This window comes from Balaenoptera ricei, chromosome 14 (genome assembly GCF_028023285.1).
Source record: "Balaenoptera ricei isolate mBalRic1 chromosome 14, mBalRic1.hap2, whole genome shotgun sequence".
Taxonomy (NCBI): domain Eukaryota; kingdom Metazoa; phylum Chordata; class Mammalia; order Artiodactyla; family Balaenopteridae; genus Balaenoptera; species Balaenoptera ricei.
Genome location: NC_082652.1, coordinates 43,170,261 through 43,188,674, shown reverse-complemented (window position 1 = coordinate 43,188,674; position 18,414 = coordinate 43,170,261). Strand labels below are relative to the sequence as shown.

The 18,414-nt window shown below is 48.0% G+C and overlaps 1 protein-coding gene across 4 annotated transcripts in view; it reads left to right on the top strand.

Annotated features, from left to right (window-relative positions):
- KCTD1 (potassium channel tetramerization domain containing 1) overlaps positions 1-18,414 on the top strand; it is a 182,401-nt gene that overhangs the window by 75,415 nt on the left and 88,572 nt on the right. Inside the window, exon 1 of one of the 4 annotated variants that reach the window (XM_059895540.1) lies at positions 15,499-15,843. The exons of 1 other annotated variant lie outside the window; for it this stretch is intronic. Coding sequence is in view for 1 of the 3 variants with exons in the window: in XM_059895539.1 (XP_059751522.1) it covers positions 16,546-18,354 (1,809 nt within the window). In the remaining 2 variants the exon portion in view is untranslated. 2 more of the 4 variants (XM_059895543.1, XM_059895539.1) reach the window with 2 other exon arrangements.

Sequence of the window (18,414 nt, the reverse complement as noted above, 5' to 3'; positions counted from 1 at the left end):
CCACATTTTAGAATTAGTAACTCATTTCTTGAAACAATGAGAAATGCCTGGACATTTCTTATCCTTACACAGAGATTAGCAGAAACCATCCAATTCTAGAGACACTGATGTTTGGATACATCTTTTGTAAAAATAGTTTGTGGACTACTAGGCAACTAGTGTCAAGGGAAACCTCAACAGCATTTGAACTCCACTGGGAGACAGTGGGTTTGCAGGAGACCCTCTGAGTCATTCCCCTTCTTCCCTGGCTCCCAGAGGGCCTCCTGCAGCAGGGAAAACGTTCCCTTGATCTTTTGCCTCAGGAAGTGGCCCTCTGTGGCACCAACCTCTAAGCTGTTGCCTGACCAGCCCGAGGACACGGGGGCACAGATTCCTGGGCGGAAAGGAACAGATGGCTTCGTCACAACCCTACCATCTCCCCTTCAAGATCTGGCTTCCAAAACAGCACTTGGGGATTATTGTCTAAGATTCTGCAAGCCATCACGGGAAATGGCAGCTGTGCGGGCTGTGACTTTGGAAGCAGACCACAGAGCCTGTAGAGTCCAGGTGAACCTCCAGGTGCCAGCCTTGTGGATTTCGGCACAGAGGCTGCTCCAGCGGAATGTTCCTGCAGACGCTCCACGAACAAGCTCCCTCCCCCAAATGCAAATTCAGACCTCCCCAGCAGATTCCTCAAGTTGGAAATCTCTACATATACCCACTGTCACCCTCTGTAGGCAGGAGCAATTTCAGAGCTGTCTTTCTCAGTGAATTGTTAACCAACTCAGAGTGCGGCAGTGCGCCCGAAGTGGCAAGCTTTTGTTGGTTTGTTTTAGAACAGCCAGAAGGAGCTCGGTGGAACTGGTCTGGTGCCTCTGTAGTGCAGGTGTGGACCTGGGTGGGCGGGGAGGGGGATTGGAAGTGCAGCCAGGGAGAAAACTCAGGGCAGCAGACTGGGCAGATGGCAGCTGTCCTAGTGGAATCCGGCTTCCTACTTCCCTACCCAGGCCACAGATATAGCGCTGGGATCCTTGGACAGACTATGCAAGCTTGAAAATTGGAATTTCAGGAAGAAAAATGGTTTAAAATGCCAAACTTCTGAGTTGACTTAATGGAAGAGGAAACAACATTTAATTACAGCTACTTGATCACATTTCAAAATGGCAAGTCATTCAGATTCAATTCAGTTCAACCAGTGGTTGTAGGTCCCTACTACGTGCTTGGTTTTATGTTAGGCACTGGGTAGGAAATGAAGAAACAGACAGACTGTATCCCATAGGGTTCATACACTACTAAGATAAAAAGCTATTTTGGGTACAAAATGCAAAGAATACTTGTGAAAGAAACATATTTTTCCTAAATAGAACTTAAGATGTCAGAAATCCAGAGAGAAAATTATTCAATAATAAGATACTCTTTAAATGGTAAATTCCCACAATAATAACAAAAATGACATGTATACTTAGTGCAGATCTAATTTTGCCTTTCATCTAATGATTTCAAAGGGTTTAGCCACCACTGCTGAGTTAATCCTCAGTGCTAAACCTGACTCTTCCATTTTCTTTTGGAAAAAAAAAAAAAAATTGGCACTAACACTTAACATCCCACAGGGAAGAAGTTCTGGAAACAAAGAATGCTCACCCCCACAAAAGCATCAAGCAGCGAATTAAAGATAGTCTAATGTATTCAAAAAAGTTAGCTGGGACTCAGAAGAATCAAACCAATGCCCACAAAATGAAAGTCACTGGAAAAAGGAGTGCAAATTGTTCTTGCAGATGGAAATGACCAACTTTAATGTACTTTTAGACATTCTTGTTGGGCTTTCTGTATTTCTCAGGGACCTAAGGTCCTGAGTATATTCTGAGAAGTCTTGTTCCATATTCAGAGAGGGAACTGCTTCCTCCTGTTTTAAAAACAGAATGGAAGATAAAGATTTCATTTCCATAACATAATATATAGAGGCAACCTGATTCAGCTGATCTCCAAGCCCTTTGATGGGTCCCCTTAGAACCATGTTCATATGAAAGGAAAGGTTATGAATGAAAGAGTTCAATTGTCTGCAGAAATAAAGTGAGAGTCTGCCAGAGATGGAGGTGATCTGGAACAGATCTGATGGCTAATTACATAGTAAACTGACACTTAGCACCCTCACCTGGCAGTCTTCATCTTCAAAGGATCGGACCAATACTAATGAATTCTTCACCTCCTTTCCTCTTATCTACTCCCCAAATAGCTACTCTTTCAAGAAAATTGGTCTAACTTTTTAGCAGACCTGACTCTCATTAGCATATCATTCTAGGATACAGTTACAAGTATCTCTTTTTCCTTTTGATGTTCTGTGATGTTGCCTTTTGGCTTGTTTTGAATAGATATTGTATAGTCTATGACCGTGTTAAGACTGTTCTTAAAAAATACACACACATATAGGCACACTGGAGCCTCTCTGTGGAGATATTATTCTGACAATAAAATAATATGCAAGTATTAGCATAGGACAGAGATCAGAGATGGCTTCATGAAAGCCTCTAAGACATGAGCTGAGTCAGATAAGTACAGATCAGTGGGAACGTGTCAAGTAGGAGGGAAAGGCATCCTAGGCAGAGCGGAGTTGCACAGACAAAGGCCCAGAGCTAGGCACAATGCACTGAGCTAGAGCCCAGGCTGTGGATGTGGGTAATGTTAATTGGAATGAGACTGGAAAAGTGAGTTGTTCAAGGTTACCCAGCTCGGAAGTGACACAGCCATGATTTAAAGTGGGCTGTCTAGCTCTGAGTCCACGCTCACGCTAACCTATGCCTCACCGCCCCTCCTTATTCAAAGAGTAAAATGGGTGCAGGGAGCTCACAGACTAATGGGTGATGCAGGCAAGTAAACTCATATTAAATTAAATTCATTATAATACATGCAACAGACATCTATTGAATATCTTCTATGTGCCATAACTATGCCAAGCAAAGTGAGTTAAAAATAAAAGAATCAAGCTCCTTTCTTTTAATGAAGGCAAGGAGTCTGATTAAGGAGAGAACAGCAATTATAATACATGCAAATGCTAAACCACAGGTCTGTCCAAAATACCAGGAAGCGTAGGGAGTCAGAGAAGGTGCCTGGGAGGACTTGAGTTGGGAATGGAAGACTCGCCATTCAGCAGACGGGGCCATAGGTCCTGCGCAGGGTCACCATCAACGCTCACATTTATTAAGCACTTACAGTGTACCAGCCACTGTTCTGAGCACTTTGCCCATATAAACTCAGTTAATTGTCACAACAACCCTCCATTCTGCAAACAAAGACACAGGCATAGAACGGTGAAGAATTTTGCCCAAGATCACATAACAGGTAAGCAGCAGAGCCAGAATCTTGATCTGAGTTGTTTGGCACCAGAGCCCAAGCACTTCACACCCACACTACACTCTCTTGATACAGAGAAAGAAAACCCAAGCCTGCTGAGTCAGGGCAGGCTTCCAAGAGGGGGCAACATGTGAAATCATTCCCAAAAGATCTCTGGGAGTTCAGCCACTGGGGGAGGGGATGAAAGAGATGTGAGGCCAAGGGAGTAGGAGCTAAAGTATGCGGGAGGAGAGACAAGCGTTCAAAAAATTCCTTCCTGGTAGGTGGAGGGTGGAGGCAGGTATTGGGGAATGGGGGGCCACTCACATTGGTTGGTTTTCAAGGAAGAGAAGCTTACACAAATAAGCCAAGTTAAAGGATCTAAAGGTATCCCGTGGACATCTCAGGACAAGGCACTAATCCCAGCCTGGACCCCAGTGGAGGCTGCTCCCTTTTCCGTGGTTGGCACTGCCTCAGTCTTGGCTTCTACTCTGTTCCCTAAATCACAGAACTGTGGAGGAGATGCCTGGATTAGGATGAAGGCATTGGAACCGCAGAGCACGGGCTGAATGAGACGGATAACACGAGGGAACAGTGATGGTGACCGCTGGGTTCCTAGCTTGGGTGCCCTGCAGAGACAAGAAATATAAGGAAGAGCAGGTCTGGAAGGTATCATGGACTGAATTGTGTGCCCCCAAAGCAATATGTGGAAGCCCTGATTCCCAGTGTGGCTGTATATGGAGATAGGGGCTTTAAGGAGGTAATTAAGTTACATGAGGTCATAAGGGTGGAGCCCTAATCCAATAGGACTGATGTCCCTATAAGAAGAGGGAGAGAGACACCAGAGATTTCCATCTCTCTCTCTCTCCACACATGCACAGAGAAGCAGCCAGCCGAGGACGCAGCGAGAAGGCAGCAGTCTACAAGCCTGGAGGAGAGGTCTCACCAGAAACCAACCCTGATGGCACCTTGATCTTGGACTTCTAGCCTCCAGGACTGTGAGAAAATAAATTTCTGTTGTTTAATCCACACTCGGTCTGTGGTATTTTGTTATGGCAGCCTGAACTGACTGATATAGAGGGAAAGACAGTGAATCCACACTTGGATGAAGATGGATTTAAAGCTAATGGTGACTTAGAATTAGCAGGTCTTGGTGCTTCGCTGGAAGTGGAGGGTGAGAAAGAGAACGAAGGAGGAAGAAGGGGAAGGGATGTGGTCTAGGTTGCAATCTTGGATAGAGGATGAATTGTGGGGACTTTCTGAGTCTGAGGCTTGGGAGCTGGACCTGGGCGGAGGGTGAAGGTGTAGATAGGATTTCTTGGTTGTAAGCACGAGAAATTAAGTCAGGGGTGATGAACCGTAGGGATGTAGTGTGCTTGTAATGGAAATGGAAGTTCATTGAAACCCAAGGTCAGGATTCCAGTAGGGTCACCCCCCTGGAGTCTGGAGACAGAGCAGCTCCGGGGCTCTCAGCAGACGCTCACTCCACGAGCAGGGCTGTGCTGCCTCAATGGTCTGTCTTCTCCCTGCTGGCTGACTTACTCTCATCATAATTCCTAGAGAGATAGAGAGATAGTTTGGCTCAGGAGTTTCAATGCTGGCTTCTAGATAGCTTAGGGATTGGTTGTATAGGGACCTATCCTTGATCCAATCTGTTAAGGCTGTTGGTCACGTGACAGAATGAATACTTGGCTTGGAAATCTGTCCCTTCATCAGTGGCTGTGAGCAAAGCAGCATCTTTTAGAAAGGTCTGGGGTATGCCAAGCAGTGTCACTGAAACATCTAGAATGGGGGGTGGTGGTTAGTAAGAAGATCATTATTTTGGTTTTAGGCTTGTTAGGTACATTCGTAAAATGTGCATATATCATTTTAGTTCAGTTTTTGCAACAAATGAACTCATACTTTACATTAATGTTCTTCACTCGTTTAATAAAACGTCTTGGAGATCTTCCACTCAGCACCTACAAATCTATGTTATTCATTATATCTGCAGCTAGTATTCTGTTGAATAGATGAGACATAAATTTTTTTATTCACCATCCACCTCTAGAGTTAGATTGTATCTGAGTCTTTATTACAAACAATGCTTCAAGAACATCCTTGTACATTTTTCTTTGTGTGCAGCCTAGATTCCTAGAAATGAATTGCTGGGTTGAAAGGGATGTGCATTTTGCATGCTGATAGCTACTGCCAAATTGTCCTCAAAAGACACTGTATCAGTTTATACTTCTAGCAACAGAGCATGCATGTGCTTATTTCTCCACATCCATATGAATGTTTCTTCAACTATTTTGAATCATAAACCCCTTTAGATTCTGCTGAAAGCTATGAATCCTTGTTGTAGGAAAATACACAGATGTACATATACAGAACATTTTGCATACAATTTCTATGAGTTCACAGACCACCTGAAGACCACCCAGGAATCCCAAGACTTCATATTAAGGGCCTCCGAATAGACATGTATGAATGGGTCTCCCAGTCTAGGTCAGTGGGTCTCAATCTTACCTGCACATTTGAATCACTTGGAAAGCTTTGAAAATTCCCCATGCCCAGGCCACTTCCCAGACCAAGTCAATCAGATTCTCTAGAAGAAGATCTAGGTATTAGTAAATTTTTTGCCAGTTTTCTAGATGATTCTAACACACGCTCAATGGCAAGAACCACCTCAGTTTAGGAGAGGCCTAAAGAAGGATAAAAAGAAGTCATTTGAAGACAGAAAACCAGAGTCTACAAGGGGCTCTAGGGACCTCAGACCTGACTGCAGGTGTTTTTATTTTCATGGGTCGGTGTGGGGGGCAGGAGGGACGAGGACCTGGCATTGATACATATGTTCTCACTGAGAAAATGTTCCACATACACAAAAGTAGAGAACCTGAACACCCACATGACCTAAACTGAACACTTATTAGAATTTTGCACATTTGCTCTGTTCTTGGGAGGGCGGCGGTGGGTGAGGGCTGACCCTTCTCCCTCACATAATTCGGTGATGTTGTTACTTTTTAAAAGCTGCCCCTGGTGATTCTAAGGTGTAGCCAACGTTGATAATCACTGTGCGTTGTGAAGCCTCCCAAAGAGAAGAAACCCCAAGAAATGAGAGTAGAAGGAAGAAAAGCTAAATGCAACCCTGAGAACTTGCGACTCAGAACCAACAAGCAGAGCAATACCCCTGTGGGTGGCACAGACAAAAGGCCTCAGCCAGGGGGGTCAAAAGCAGGGACAGTTGGCTTCAAGCTGCAAGGGTGAAAGAAGGCTTCATGGGGAAGGAGGATTTGGAGCTGGCCCTTAAAGAATCCAGACAATTTAGATCAGCAGAGGGGATGAGAAGAGGAGTTTCCCAGTCGGAAAGGAAGCTGGTAATTAGGGCTGGTTCAAGCCTCCTAACTGTTTCTCCCATTATAGGCTTAATCATAGGAGTCATATGAGAGGTTCCCTCCCCCCTGATCCTGCCCAATCAGCTTAGGGGTGCTCACCAGGTTCCACACCTTCAACCTCTAACCCCATCTTTCCTCCCTTCCTGCGCTGATTCTTCCCATTAGAAATGTTGATCTACCTTCTCCTAGGACGGTGGTTCTCAAAGTGGGGTCCAGGAACCAGCGCATCCGCACACCTGGGAGCGTGCACATTCCTGGGTCCCAGCCTTGACGTGCTCCATCAGACACACAGGAAGGATGGGGGGCGGGGTCCGACATCTGTCTTGACGAGCCCGAGCCCTCCGGGGCATTCAGATGCACACTCAACTTTGAGGATCAATGTCGTGGGGACTCCCAGCCACATCTCCAGCACTGTTCTCTCTGGAGTCCTTCCCCACAGAGGGCTGGACTCGCCGTAGGGAGACGCAAGGAAGAACGTTGGGAAATTAGCCTGGGGCAAGATTATGGGGCGTTTGGACTTGAAACTAACGTAAGAAAGGAGCCATGAAGACTTTTGACCAGGGGAGGAAAAGTAGTCAGATGGTGCTGGAGACCACGCAACAGCGTTTTCAGAATGCAGGTGGCCCCCAATCCCACCCCACCCCACCCCCCGAAATGGTAGGCAGAATTCAGTGTGAATGTGCATCTTCTGAGGAAGAGGTTTCATAACTTCCATTCAATTTTCAAATGAATTATGGCCCCCAAATGATTTAGTAATCATTGCTATAGAGAGGAAATTATTTTATTGCTTGCTAAATTATATTAGCTTTTGAGGCCGTGTTTCTCAAAGCATGGTCAGATTAGTATCAGAATTATCTGAGCTGTGTGTTAAAAATATACCTTCTTGGGCTGTACCCTGGACCTACTAAATCAGAATCTCTGCAGTTGGCACCAAGAATCTGCGTTTTAAAAAATGTTCCCTAGGTGATTCTGGCTGATTCTGATGCATTCTGAGGTTCATGAACTGCTTCAGGCTTTAAATTCAAAAGCCAAATAATTCTAGGAAAGCTAAATTAATAATGAGTTTGGAAAGCATGTGAGCCATTAAAGCATGGTGCTAAGGCACAAAAAGTCTTACGATGCCCACAGTCCCACAGAACTGGGAACAGTAGCCAGAGCAAAGATTTTCCTGGGCTGTTCAGTGATCATTTAAAGCTAGGTTCTATTGGGAGTTTGGGAATGACATATACACACTACTACATTTAAAATAGATAACCAACAAGGACCTACTGCATAGCAAAGGGAACTCTGCTCAATATTCTGTAATAACCTAAATGAGAAAAGAATTTGAAAAAGAATAGTTACATGTATATGTATAACTGAATCACTTTGCTGTACACCTGAAACTAACACAACATGGTTAATCAACTATACCCCAATATAAAATAAAAATTTAAAAATAAATACATTTGAAATAAAAAATACATAAAAATAAAATAAAATAAAGCTAGGTTCTATGTGTATTACTATATGGATGGCAAAAAAGATCTGAAGCGAGATTCATCCTCAAATTCTGAGTCCAACTCAACTTCCCACTGTTGGATAAAGAATAAGTTAACGTGTTTTAGGGACTTCCCTGGTGGCACAGTGGTTAAGAATCCGCCTGCCAACGCAGGGGACACGGGTTTGAGCCCTGGTCCGGGAAGATCCCACATGCCGCGGAGCAACTAAGCCCATGCGCCACAACTACTGAAGCCCGCGTGCCTAGAGCCTGTGCTCTGCAACAAGAGAAGCCACCGCAATGAGAAGCCCACGCACCACAATGAAGAGCAGCCCCCGCTCGCCACAACTAGAGAAAGCCCATGCACAGCAACGAAGACCCAACGCAGCCAAAAATGAAAGGAAAGAAAGAAGTTAACGTGTTTCTTCTGTGGCAGATGGAAATAAGGCAGAAGGAAAACTCTTGACCACCTGGACCTACTGAAGGTTCACCCCTCCCTGCAGTCAGACCAGACATGTTCCTGGAGAGAATCTTCTGCTTATCCTGCCTCGTAGCATATACTTGGCAGTTTGCCAAAAATCCACTAATTACATATTTTGAATTACAGATTTTGAAATATGTAGTACTTAAACAGAAAACCACATAAGATCAAATTCATGGAAATATACTCGAGTAAAAAGAGTGTTTTTTTTTTCTGAGCAATGGAAAACAGAACTGAAGGACCTGTTCTGGTGGATTAAGAAAGTGTGTGTGCTCAAGTCTGACCCTCATTAGCTGTGTGATGTTGGGCAAGTTATTGAAACTCTCTGGGTTTCTCCTCATCTGGAAATTGGGAACAATGCTCACACGTATTCATGAGAATGACTTGAGAGTGTTAATATAAAAAACCAGACCTGCAGCGAGCACTCTCTAAACCTTAACAAGAACGAAATAGGGTGCATATACATTTCTCCAGATTTCTAGACTTTCTGAACCTGAAGACCCACTGCTTTTACAATCGGGAAAGAATGATAAACCACAGTTTTGCTGTGTTGTTGTTGTTTACTTGAAAGTAACAAGGAGCCGTAAAGAGAGAAAGGATAGTGAAACAAACAGATGCCATCACAGTCAGATGAGTCAGTTTTTATTTGGAGTAGTGACAACATGTAACCCCCGGAGTATCCTAATCTAAGCACAGATTGTAGGAAGAGTAAACACCAAGAATGATGAGTTCTGTACTGGTATCTCCCATGCCCTGGCTCTACAAATTTAGATCCCAAAATAGAGGGGTTAGGTCACAATGTTTCCTGCTTCCCCACCCCTCTCCAAGGCAGTCTTCTTCCATCAGGTTCAAAGCCTGTATTTCCAGCATCAAATTAAAGAACTAGAACAAACCCATCCCAGGGCTTCTTTAAATATTCAGATAAACCCATGTGCCCCTATCGGTTAAATTAAGCTTTCCTAAGAAAAAGTAAGTCAATTAGTTCAAAATGTGGGTTAGTGCTTCTGGGTATTTAAAAGGGGATTTTTTTTTTTTTCTTTTTTAGTTCATTTAGAAACAGCCACGGGGCAGGTACATACCTACTCCTCAGCACGTCCTGTGAATTGCCATGACATACCTAGATACTAATTTCTGATATCTAGAGCTTTAAAATCTGGTCCTTAAACTTTCTCCAAGTCATGAAGATATTGAAATATGAGCTTTAAAATGTATCTTGCTTTGCCCTTTTAGTTCATATACTTTATCTTCACCTTCATTACTGTTATTTGTCAAAGAATGCTTGGCATTGCTATATAGAACATGAGAAGACAGGATTCTACCCTAATTGAACTTCTTCCTTCCTTCATTCAACAAATATTCTGTTGAATATTTGTTGTTCATTCAACAAATATTCTAAATGTCTATAAACAAAGGTCAGTGTCCAAGACACAATGAAATGTAGTTCTAGAGCACACTTTATGACGTATACTGCAAAACTCATTTGTCCGAGTGGTCCAGATGCAATAAACCAAACTTTACCAAAACACAATTACATATTTCTTAAGAAGATGAATTTCCAGAAGCAATTTCTGGGTCACAGAATATGAACGTTTTTGTGGCTTTTGAGAGGTTGCCTACTTGCTTTCTTAAAAGGCTATCTTAATTGATATTGACAATAAAAATACATAAGAATAACATTTTCATACCAACATTTGGGGATAGAGTGATGTTTGACATTTTTGTTGTTTGTTTTGTTTTGCTTCTACTAATTTAATAGGTTACTTTTTTGACATGTAGCTAATAGTTTCAGGAATATTTTATCTTCTGAGACAACTGTAAATAGCTCTTCCATTATGTAAAATACATGTATTAGTTACATGACATTAACACATATCTTTATCTCCTTTTCCACCTTAATTAGTATTGTAATGGCATTGAAATAAATGTTATTTAATACTAGGACTAACATCCACTTCAATCCTACATGCTCTTTAAATATATATGACTAGAAGATAAAGAAAGAAATGACTATCATTATTAATTTTATGTTTGACTTATCTTTGACAGACTTTACGTTTGACTTCTTTATTAGCCAAGAGGAGTTTCATTGTCAGAATATCATAACAAAGAGGAATAACAACACACTTTTAAGCTCTACAAAAACACGATTCTCTTACGGAAAACTACATTCCTCTCATATATTATTCGTTTTACAAACAGCGTAGGAGACTGGTAGGTGATTATTAGGTGGAAAGATCAAGAATTATAGTTACCAGGTGGCAATTAGAAACTAAAAATTCTACTCCTGCCAATCTGTGTGGTAAGTTCACTCAGACCTGTTTTCTGACAAAACATCAAAGATAAAAATAGGTAAAGCCCTCCTTACCCCCAGGAGATTTATGCAGGACAGCCCAGGGTGTTTCAACAGAAAACACCTAATTCTAGTCTGATTGAGTTTGTGGGTGTTCCTTTTGCCTCTAAAATCTTCACCATCATTTCTTCTAAGACACAAATGGGTCTCTACTTCCAATAGCCCAGGAAAATAATCCCAGTTTTTTAGGTGCCAAATGACAAAGGTGACAGCTTCTCAGGCTATTTCTGCTGTGCTCACTGTCCGAGGACTTGGCTTGGTACTGTTCTAGCTTTCCAAGATTCCCAAATCAAATGACACAGAGAAGTATTTTAATGATAGGAAACTGTTCCCTTGAAGATTTTTATTTTTATTTTTTTCATCCTTTGGTTTCTAGAAACTGAATGTGGCCCGCTAAGCTTGGGCTACAGAGCCAAACTTCCCTGCCCTCAGGAGGCCTGGGAGACCTTGGGCAAGTGGCTTAACTTTTGTGAGCCTTTCTGGCCTTGGTTTTCTTGTTTATAATCAAGCCTGGAAAATACTAGAGTCTTAATAACTAGGAGCTAACAGTTGAATGTTTACAATGTTCCAGACACTGTATTATGTTTATTCATATTAACCCATTTAATTCTCACAACAACCCTGTGAGTTAGGGGTCATTATTATTATCATCCAAGATAATAAAATAATGAGGGCAGCGGGTAAGGCCAAATTAGGATTCAAACTCAAAGATGCAATTTTTAAGCACGCTGCTCCATGACCTTTTGTGGTGGTTAGCTCTCTCCCCACACATAAATATTTGTATGTTTACTGAGTGTCTACTATGTACCTGCCACTCTGCTAAAATATGTGAAGGAACTGTACTGGAAATGAACCAGAGTTGAAGTGATAATTAAGACACAGTTTCTGCTCTTATGGAGTTTTCTTCCACCTCACAGAGTTAGATTACATGGGTTCTATTTTCATCTGAGTTCAGAAAAACATTGCTCAAGACGATCTTCGATTAAATTCAACAGAATTTAGTAGTAATACTCTGAAACAAAGACATGTCAAAACAGCTTCAATTTGAATTCATATTTAACCTCCAAAGTTCTTTATGAATCTTTTGGTAATCAAATCAAGAAAGCATGACTTAAAAGTGACGAACTAAAAACAGTGATGAACTAAAACATGACTTAGACGATGAACTAAATGCTTTTTCTGGCCTCTGCCCTCAAGAGCCCACAAGATTTCTTGAATTTATCCATCTAAATCCTCCCCAACTCACATCTCTTGATACATAGCTACCTCCCTTCCCTGGTCCCTTGCTCCTCCAATAACTTCCTATAATGTGGTCCTCTAGAGAGGGAACTAATGGCAGGAAAATATTAAACCAAAGCAGGCATTACATTCATTTTAACTTGTAAACATTATTGCAAACAGTAATGTTGCCTTATGGTTACTTTTCATCCTACGAAATTTTTTTAATATAGAAGTTCAGATGCATGATATTTCTGATTTTTCCTCCACATGTTTCTTCCTTAAAATAGGGGTTAACTAAGCACAGATCCTGTTCATGCATTCATTCATGAAAAACAACTGGAGTGTTCACCGCGTCCCCGGCACCAGCCTAAACTACACAGGTATATCGGTTTAGGAGAGGAAACATCAAAAGCAACTACATCAATTACATAACAGATGAGGTCAGAAGGCTGCAATCAAAGAGGAGGAAGAGGTGACTCTGTTTCTTTATGGCGTAACCTTTCATAAAGTGTGAACTGAATGGGAGTAAGTAGGGGGGTTATAAAATGAGGAAAAAACATTTGCAGTTTTTCCTTCCAAAATAACCATGTCACTACTTTCAAGTAATCTTAGAAATGGAGAAGCACGGATGGTACTTTATAATGATAATGAAAGAGACAAAAAATGTGGAGCATCTTGTTGAAGTTGCAAACCTCTTAGGGTCGCTTACAGTAAAGAGTTCTCTGACAGTTACATCATTGCAATCAGTGTGCCACACAGTACTGGGATCGTTTTTATATAAAGAAGATATGTATTTTATATGTGCAGAAGCTGTTCTACACAAGAAATAACTGTCCTTGCAAAGGAGTGAGGGACAGCTGTCAGTTTCAAGTGGCGAGCTAAAGGGATTTCATGATAGGGCGAAATCAAAGTGGAGGAATCGAGGCTGGGCTGATAGGCAGAAGATAACCAATATTGCCTGTCTACCAAAATAATTAGAAGAAAGCTCTTTTGATTCTGTCAGTTTGGAATTGTGTGGAACCACAGGATGTTTTTAAGGAACCATTTATTAAAGCTGGAATTGAACTCCTGTATGAACTCAACTGTAATTCTGTGTTATTGGGTTTTAAAAATTAAGCAACATTTGGGTGGGGAGCGTTGGTGTGTGTGTGTGTTTGGTGGGGGCGGTGAACAGGTTTATAATTGCTTGGTTTCCCTGGGTGTTCTTCCTGGTAAATATTGTAGGTACTAACTTGAAGAGGTCTTTTCCAATATTTGATGAAGTATCATTACGGGGAAAGAATTCTGGTAGCGTTTCAGGAGCTGGTGCCACGAAGCAGATTCACAGTCGCCTGATAATCAGTCAAGGCGTACTTTCCAAGGTGCGTTTTTTCGTATCTAATATTAGCGGGGGTCCTGCCCGTTGTTTGCAAAGTATCCAGGCAGCCTCTGAAGCTGCTGTTTTTCCAACTCCGTTAAAAAGATATTTGTGCTTGGGGTTTTTTGGTTCTGCTTTTCCCCAACCCCGCCCCCTGGCTTTTGCCAGTAGAGACCTGCCCTGAGGGGGAAGGGGGGGAGGTTTGTCCTGGGAGCACAAAACCATTTTCTTTCCTGGAAATAAGTTGACGTCAACTGGGAGCTGTTTTTGGTTGCTTTGTTTCCCAGAGCGTCCAACCCAGCATACTGCCTTCGGCAAATTGCAAGCAATTCAAAGCAGCTCGCCCAGCAGGGAGGCGAACCGGGGAGGAGGGAGCGGGGAACCCCCGCCGCCCGCAGAAGTGGGGAGACCTGGGAAGCGGCTCCGCTCCTGGACTGGAATGTGGGTCCGAGTCCCCAGGCCGAGCCGGGAGCGCAGCCCCGAGCCATCGCGGCCCCTAGGTTCACTGCGTTGGCGGTGAGGGCCGGCGGGGAGCAGCCCCTGGTAGGTAACTTGCCGGGCGCCCACCTGAATTCTCAGAACCGCTGAAATGCCCCGCCGGAGAGTTCCGGCGGCCCAAAAACCTGGCAACACCCCGGCACGAAGAGGCTTCCGGAAGTAGCCGGTGCTACTGGTGTGTGCCAACTCGTGTGCGCGGGCCCGCGTGTGCGACTAACTTAGCTGCCTACTGCCTTGGGCTCCTTTCTACACATTTCCGGGGGACAATGTATTTTGAACAAAGCGGGCCGCACCTCCGGGACGATTCCCGAGGAATGCCACCTCCGGATTCCTCGCGTCCCGAGACGGTTCTCTGCGGATGAGAGCGTGTGTGTGTGTGTGTGTGTGTGTGTGTGTGTGTGTGTGTTTCCCCGAAGAGCGGGAGAGGGCCCGCGATGCAGGGACTTGCTCTAACTTGTTCACACCTGGCGCGGTTTCCCCAAAGCTCGGCAGCGTCCAGGGCCGAGGAGGAACACGGAGAGCGAGGACTCATCGCTGGGGAGACAGTCAACTCCCACTTAGACGCCCAGGCGGCCCAGAGACCTAGTCTTCTTCCCTTCCTTCCTCCCTTCCTTCCTTCCTTCCTTCCTCCCGCCCTCCCTTCCTCCCTTCCTTCCTTCCTCCCTCCCTTCCTTCTTACAAATGGACAGATGGGTTACTTTTGATGCGCAAAGTTATAAACTGCCCTGAAAGCAAGACAGAGGGCCCCGGGGAGAGGGGGTCCTCGGGGGACCGGCAATTGACAAGACTCTCACAGCGGAACTGCTGAGAATTCAGACTCGGAAGGAAATCCGAGGACGCCCTCGAGGAGCTGGCGAGGCAGCCTCACAGGCTGGCCGGCTTGGGCCGCGCGCCGCTGGTACCTGACTCCGTAGGTTCCCCTAGCCCCTGGGACTCGGAGTTGACTAGCGCGCGGGGGGACACTCAGGCTGCCCGAGGAGGAGAAAGTTAGAATACAGGGCGAAATTCGTAGGTGGCCGTGGCTGTGCGTCCAAAGAAATCAGTCGAGGCCTCCGGAGGCTCTGGGGGCGCTGCCCCCGGGCCTGGAGACCTGGAGGCGGTGACGAAGACGTGCCCGGAGCCTGGGCGCGCCGGGGGCGGGCCTTTGGCTGGAAGTGGGACAGTGTCTCCGATGGGAAAGCGGGACCCGGGCGAACTCTTTGGCCGCCTTTCCAGTTTCGGAGGTGCCCGCCCCCGCGCGCCGAAGGCAGCGCAGCCCTGAGGGCAAACGAACGGCAGTTGGCAAACTTGGAACTAGAGCACGCTCCGGATCCCAATTGCCGGAATTGTGGCGGCGGCGGGGGCGGCCGAGACCCAAGTTCACTTTTTCCGCCCTCCTGCCCGACGGATCTTAGGGACCGGCATTGCTCGCTCCAACTAGGTGGAGCGCCTCGCCGGAGGGAGTTGTGTCAGTTTGCTCCGAGGCAGGAGGGCGGTGGCCTGGGCGGGTGGGGACGGTTCCCTGGGGTCCCCAGCGCCTCTTCCCGCGTCTCCCCTCCCACCCGCCCCTCCCAGTTTTTCTTCCTCGCTCCTTCCCCAGGCTGGCTGGACCGGCGCGGACTTGCCCCAGACCTACGGGGAGCGCCCCCGGTCTTTAATGACAGCTTAAAAGTGGCTGTTGGAAAAGTCGAAAGGGATGAGGCTGACGTGGGGCGTGTTTTGCTCCTTTGCAAGAGTCGGAAAGGGAGCTGGGAGCCTTGCGGCTGGCCGCGGGCCCCCGCGCCTCGCCCCCAGCAAGTAGGTGGGGGAGTCGCCGCTGCCGGCAGCCCCATCCCGCTCCCAAGCCTCGCCCGCTGCGCCCTGGCCGCGGGCGCAGAGAGGGTGCGGGGCCCCGCCGTGCCTCCTCCACCCTACTCATTAACCTGCCTGCTCCGCTCCGCTCCGGGCGGCCCCAGACACGGGCTTCTCGAAGTAGCATCCGCGGCCCACCGGGTGCTGCCGCCTCCCGGAACCCCCGGCTCCGGGGGGCAATGAGGGGGCGGTGGAAGGGGCACTGCTCCTCGGGCATTACTTAGAGAAGCGAGACCGCCCCTCCCTCCCGCCGGCCCTCCCTCTCTCTCTCGCCCGGGCCCGCGCGCCACTCCGCCAGAGGGTAAGTTGGGAGTGTTTCACCCCCACCGACAGCTCTCCCTCCCCTTCCTTTTTTTCCCTTCAAAGTTTTCTTCGGAGTGGGGAGAGAGGTGGGGGAGGAAGAGGGTCCAGCCAGCCTCGGTCCTTACGCTCTCCCTGTCTGATCTACCCCCGCCTCCCTACCCCTCCATCCCCTGCGCGCCGCTGCCCCTCCGGAGCAGCGCTCCGAACTGACAATTGGAGCGCGGCTCCTTTAAGAGCCCGGCTTTGCCTCCCGGTAGCTGAAGGTCATTAAACACAAAAGCTCTCAGCGCTGCGGTCCAATATAGCGCATGCGCCCTGCCCGAGGACTGGCAGGGAGACGGCAATATGGCGAGAATGCCTGGCAGCGGGGACTGTAACACCAGCGCGGGCGGCAGCGCCAGCGCCGCCGCCGCCGCCGCCGAGAACAATGGGGAGCGGGGCGAGGGCGAGCGCGGTGCGGGGGGCCGAGGCCGCCGCCACGGCCGCCCGCACTACTGCAGCGCGGGCGAGGAGGAGGAGGAAGAGGAGGAGGAGGACGAGATCCAGGAGGTGCAGATAACGGGGGACGAGGAGGAGGACGGAGGTGGGGGGCTGGAGGAGGAGGAGGAGGAGGAAGAGGAGGAGGAAGAGATGGGTCTGGACTGGGACGAGCCCCTGGAGCCCGAGGACTCGGCCGGGGAGGAGCTGGAGCCGGAGCCGGTCCATATGATCAATATGGACCAGAGCGCCGCGCTGGAGCCCGAGGCGCCGCCGCGGCTGCTGGCGCCCCGGGCCCGCGGCGGGCCGCCTGGGGACGGCGCCGAGCTGGACCCCGACGTGCTGCAGCGCCCCGAGCGGGCCCGGCTGAGCGAGAACACCCGGCTGGCCACCCGCTACGCCGTGCGCATCTTCCGGGAGTACCTGAGCGAGAAGGCGCAGAGCCCGGACTTCGAGACCATGGACAAGGGGGCGCTGTGCCGCGTGCTGCGCTCCTTCTACGCCGAGGCCCGCTCCAAGAGCGGCCAGCTCTACAGCAAGTCGTCGCTCATCAGCATCCGCAGCTCCCTCAACCGCTACCTCAACGAGCCCCCGTACTGCCGCACGCTCGACCTCACCAAGGACCCGGAGCTGCGCAGCGCTAACCTGACGCTGGCCGCGGTCATCCGCAAGCTCGAGGAGCAGGGCGCCGGGCCAGTGGTGCAGAAGCAAGCCATCACGCGCGCCGACCTGCGCAAGCTCTACACCTCCAGCGTCTTCAGCACCAACACGCCCTTCGGGCTGCTCAACAAGGTCTGGTTCGAGACGTGCATGTACTTCTGCACGCGCGGCCGCGAGAACCAGCGCGAGCTGGAGGAGGACTCCTTCGGGCTGGCCATGGACGAGGACGGCCGCAAGTTCGTCTACTTCAAGTCCCTCGGGCCCTACCACAAGTCGCGCTCGTCGTCGTGGAGCAAGAAGCGCGCCGAGAGCAGCGACGAGGAGAACTTGCCGCGCATGTACGAGACGGGCACCGAGTTCTGCCCCTACGCCAGCTTCGTCAAGTACCTGTCGAAGCGCAACCCCCTCTGCAAGGCGTTCTTCCAGCGGCCCCGGGACCACTGCAGCGAGGGCGATGTGACCTGGTACGAGAACAAAGCCATCGGCAAGAACTTGCTGGGCACCAGGATGCAGATGCTCTCCAAGGCGGCCAAGCTCTCCAAGACCTACACGAACCACTGCATCGGCGCCGTCTCCATCGCCACGCTCAACAGCATCGCGGGCATCGGCACCAAACTGGGCTCGCCCGCCCCGCAGGGCTGCTACGCCGAGGCTCTGAACGGGGCGGCTCGCCACCACTCCCCCCATCCCCCCACCCATCCCTCTCACCACCACCGCCCCCAGCCGCCCTCGCTGGGGAACACCTATATCCTCCCCAGAGACAGCCAGGTCGGGCCCGACGTGAAATCGGAGGCTGCGCCCAAGCGCGCCCTGTACGAGTCCGTGTTCGGGTCGGGGGAAATCTGCGGCCCCTCTTCCCCTAAAAGACTTTGTATCCGCCCCTCCTCGGAGCCTGTGGATGCGGTGGTGGTGGTTTCCGTGAAACACGACCCCCTGCCTCTTCTTCCAGAAGCCAATGGGCACAGAAGCACCAATTCTCCCACAGTAGTTTCACCTGCTATTGTTTCCCCCACCCAGGTAACCAAACCAAACTCTATGCATGAAATGTTTCTCTGGTACCACTTCGAGACTAACTTG